Raw genomic sequence first — 5,050 nt, forward strand, 5'->3', positions numbered from 1 at the left:
CTGGCTATATAAATACTTGCTTTTAAGAGTTTCATGACCAGTATTGAACTGCTAGAAAAAAAAATAGCCATTTTTCTACATGAGTTTTAATAACCTGTTTAAATTTGTTAATGTTCTAAACAAAATTATCAAGTATATGACATGAATAATGAAAGAAGGAATTGGAAACAAGAGATGGCACACTTGTAAGAGTCTAATCTCTGCAGCATCAAATGTCTAAAATGAAAAAAGAAAGTTAACAACTCCCAAATAGTGAAAGACACATGCAGACACCTTGCACATAGAAAGGATGAATTTGAACAACTTATTTCAATATGACACAACCAAGAGGCATACTTCCAGCTCTAATCACCTCCAATATTGAAATGTAAATTCAATGAAATTAAATAGTGTTTTGGAATAGGAGAGTTTTAAATCTATTTAAAGATATGTAAGAATCATACACTTCCTTTGACTGAGCTTAAAGAGAAAATGATCTTTGAAAACGAAGGCTATTTTAAAGTTCAGTAGGGGCAGGGGTCACCATAAAAGTCTTCACCAGGAAAATCTTAAGTACTACCATGAAGTTCTGAAAATGATATTAGTAATTATTTTTATAATGAGAAAAATAGTTGTTGAGGTCCTTAAAGATGATGATTCCTATTATATCTCATGATTCTAAGCTAGTGAAACATACATTCTGTTCATGGCCTTGCATGGGGCAGTAGAAAACTCATTACAGCTTAGTTTTCAGTTCTCTGTCCTTCTCGATCTTAGCACTTCTGTGCACATCTGTGCACTCGCTTTCCTTCTCAGTGAGCTTCATCTCTGCAAGTTCAGTTTCTGAAGAGTCCATGTCCCCAGGGAATGGGTATTTCCTGATAAGTCTTAGGATGAAGAATGCAGGAAGAAAGCTTGATCCTCTTAGAGCTGCAGGCAATCCAAGGTAAATGCCCCTATTGAAAAGAACTAATCTGTATTAAATCTTAGTGTGTTTAGTGAAAGCTAAATTGTTATCTTCTTACAGATCATTTATTTTTCCAAGAAAAGTGTCCTGTGATAATTATGCCCATGCACTTTATATAATCTACTTTGTGTGTTAAAATTAAAAAAAAAAATTCACCATGAAACAAACTTTGGACTTATTTCTTCATGTTGGTGATGATTCATTTTCTTTTTTTGTTTGTTTTTCTTTTTGTTTTGTTTTATTTCTTTTTTTTTTTTTTTTTTTTTTTTTTTTTGAGACAGGGTTTTTCTGTGTAGCCCTGGATGTCCTGGAACTCACTCTGTAGACCAGGCTGGTCTTGAACTCAGAAATCTGCCTGCCTCTGCCTCTCAAGTACTGGGATTAAAAGCGTGTGCATGGTTCATTTTCATTATCAACCTAATGATACTTAGAATTATTGTAGAAATACATCTAGGTATGTCTATGAGGATGCTTTTAGAAAGGTTTCGTTGACACTGTCCCTATGAATGTGGGCAATATCAGATTGGCTTCCAGCACTAAGTGCTTTCTGAAAGAATGTTCAACATGACCAGCATCCTCAAATTTAGCCACCATGTCTCATCTGCCATTACCACAGACTTTGCCGCCATGATTTGGCTGGCATTACCACACATTCTGCCATCATTCCTACTCTGCTATAAACACCTGTTCCCTGAAATACTGAGCCAACAAAATTCTAAATAAGGTTAAAGAAACTCTTTTCCATGTGGGCTGCTCAAATTGTGATCACACATATATAAAGCATCACAAAGTCACTTTTCAAGTTGCCTCTTCTCAGCATTTGTTACTGTTATACCAATAGATTTTTATAATGTTGAAATTCTTTTATGTCTAAAATAAATCCTATTGATCATTTCTATATATTAGTAGAGTCAATTTGTTAATTTTCATATATGCTTTTGCAAGTACAAAAATTAATTTATCATTTAATTATTTTTATTATTTTTAATTATATATACAGGTTTGGTCTCTGTGTAAGTATATGTTCATGAGTTGTGGGAGTTATATCCACCTGGGAGTGAGGGTAAGAGGAAGTTGTAAACTTCCCAATGGAGGTTATAGGAATTAAACTCATGTCCTCTGCAATGTGTTCTTACTCCCTGACCCATCTCTTTAACTACTAATTCTGTTCATTTGAGAAGATTGCCCAGTTCATGTATGAGAATTGTACAAGCTTCCTGAAATGAATTAAGTAATTTCCACTTTTACAATTTATTAAAATAACTTGGATACTCTCATAAGCATATGCTCTTTGTATATTTAATAAAATATGCCTTAAGTTTTCTGGATAATGGATTTGGGAAACATGTATTTTTGACATATGCACATTTTCTAAATAACTTTAAAAGTATTCCTTTCTCTTCTCAATATATTTATAGTAAAATCTGGTGTAATGGCTAGTGTTGTCAATTGCAAACTGTGTACAATCTTCTGAGAAGGAAGTTTCAGGGAAGGTATGTGTGGATTATATTGGCCCTATGAACATGTTAATGGGTCATTATTGTTTTGATTAGATCAATAGAGGTATGAATACCCAGGCTAGAGTTGGCCATTCCATTCTTTAGTCAGGCAATCCTGAACTACATCCAAATAGACAAAATAGAGCATGGACTTTGTGTCAAACTTTTAATTCCAGCACTGAGGCAGATATATCTGTGAGTTCAAGGCCAGGCTGATCTACAAAGTGAGTTCCAGAACAATGAAGCCTACACAGAAAAAGCATGTTTCGGGGGGAGGGGGGGAGAACAAGAATATAGAAAATGATCATGGCTACTTCTACGGAAAGAAAGTATAGTTTCTTAAGACTTCAGATCTAACAGTCTAAAAATATAATAGTTTTTCTGAATAGATAATAGATTAATAATTATCTTAGTTTATTTTCCTGACACTATTATAAAAGATCTTGTCAAAAATAATTTAAGGAAGAATGGTTAATTTGCTCATAATTCTGGGATATGGTCTACCGTTCTGGGGATGTTAAGGTAACTGGAACTTTCGCACACACACATATACACTGACAAAAGTTGTTGAGTCCTTTCACTTTGTTACAATTGGTACACCAGGCTGGGAATGCCATATCAGCCATCCCCAGCCATAAGCACTTTGGTCAGTGTAAAGGCTCACACTTTTCAAGAATTTTCAGTATAATGCTTATCCAGTAACAGAGCCATAGGTGCAAACTCCTTTTGGCTGAAGAAGTTTAAGGAGCAAGGAGTAATGTTGCTACAATGTGTTATATATATATATAAACAGTTTCTCTGTGGGCTTCTTTGAAAATTGTGCCTGAGAAGTCAAGCAAAGTAACAACAGCCAGAGTCTGTTTCAAGGACAACTTGGCATGACATTGGGGATGGAGCAACAGTGAACCCACCTTTCTCTCAGAATGCTGTTAGTGACAGCTGCCTGCTTAGCATTGAACGAAATGGGAACCATGTTAGTAACTGCTTTCATATCAAGTAACAGCATTAAACCACACAAAACTGGATGCACCCAAACTTCAAATGGTGTGCTCCCCATTCTTTCAGTCCTTGAGGGTAATAGCTTCAGCCATTTCTGTGTGTGCCAACCTCCTCTCCTTGTGATACACTCGCAGTGGGTTTGTACCATAATCACTCTACTGAGCCAAGTTGTATCCATGAGACAGCTAACCATATGTGCAGTGGCATATCTACGTGTTTCCAGAGATTAGATAGTAGGTCCCTTTCCATATAGCCCTAGCTGTAACACCTGGAAATTTTCATTAAGCTGCATGGTACTACACAGTTTTGAGGTTCTCATCAAGTTAGGCTTCTACATGCAACTTTCTAGAAGCTAGAATGTCAGAATCCATGCCACCCGGAAGTGCTGGGACTCTGTCATCCCAAGCCCTGCAGTAGGGAGTCTCTCTTCTCTGATTATAGATATGGGGTATTAGGAGCTGAAAGATACAGCACCATTAGCCTAGATATCCGGATTTGGCTGTCTTGTTTATATCTAGCATTCTGTCATACTAGCTACACTCAAGATGGAGCGCTCCACTGGCACTCCAGGATTTCTGTTCACATATTTTCTCCCTTTCTAAGGTATTCCTAAAGTTTCTGAAGGGTTTTTAGGAAACGCAATCAGGTATGTATGCATATATATGTATATATCAAATACTTTAGAAATAATGGGTAAATGTTAAAATACATAAATAACAAAGTTATACCATTCATGTGTGTTTTGAAAATGTTACTCAAAAAATGTTAGATATGGATGGGGAAATTTTATAATACAAAAGTTTGTCTCAGATGTTATCTTTACCTGAAGCTATTTATATCATACGTCCTGCATGCCCCTGGTGCACCACATTTCTGAGTTCCCCAATGTAAACAGGTTCTGTCAATCAAAGCTCCAAAGTAAATAGGTGCCGGAATGCCAGCTACAATGAAAAGAGTAAAAGACAAAATAAAACAGATAAAAAATATATAACCAAAGAAAAGGCTCATTGACAGGAATAAAGAAAAAAAGGAAACATGTTATTTCATCTGGAAGTACTTCAATTCTCCTGTTTAAAAAAACAATATAACAAATTATGAATCACACATTCTAAACTTACATTTAAGAATTGTAAGTTAATGTTAATTATTAGATCACAATAAACAACATTTATATATAAGATGCTAAGAAACCATTCATGGAGTTCATAATCATAAACCTATGTATTTCCTGAAATATTTTCCATCGGTTTTCCATACATCCAACTAACAAAACCATTTCCTTCTAATTTTATTCTTGAGTATTCTAAAATATGAAAGATAAGATTAAGTTCGGCTAAGGTCTTTAAAGAAGAGAGAAAACGTTTTTCACCTCTATGGTTACTTCATTCTCAGATGAATTACAAGTAGCGAGTTCCAAATACAGAAGCTTGTAAACTGAAGTTCAGTATAAAGGGGGCAGATGACACCTATGTTAAATATGCTACAAGGCCATCCTAGATATGGGCAGCAGGGATATTGCAGATCCATGAACAAATTATCTTTACCCCCTCTTATTAACAGTTCCTTGTCCCATCCCTGTCTCAGACCGCACATCTGTTTGATTATC

General features: G+C 35.4%; 1 protein-coding gene across 2 annotated transcripts in view; it reads right to left on the reverse strand.

The window, feature by feature from the left end:
* Positions 1–715: 715 nt before the first annotated feature.
* LOC127679379 (solute carrier organic anion transporter family member 1A6-like) overlaps positions 716–5,050 on the reverse strand; it is a 54,073-nt gene continuing 49,738 nt past the window's right edge. For both annotated transcript variants that reach the window (XM_052175208.1, XM_052175209.1), the window contains 2 exons: positions 4,268–4,385; positions 716–935 (listed from right to left, as the gene is read on the reverse strand). In XM_052175208.1, the coding sequence (XP_052031168.1) occupies positions 716–935; positions 4,268–4,385 (338 nt within the window). The remainder of the gene's footprint in view (positions 936–4,267; positions 4,386–5,050) is intronic.

This window comes from Apodemus sylvaticus, chromosome 2, assembly GCF_947179515.1.
Source record: "Apodemus sylvaticus chromosome 2, mApoSyl1.1, whole genome shotgun sequence".
Taxonomy (NCBI): domain Eukaryota; kingdom Metazoa; phylum Chordata; class Mammalia; order Rodentia; family Muridae; genus Apodemus; species Apodemus sylvaticus.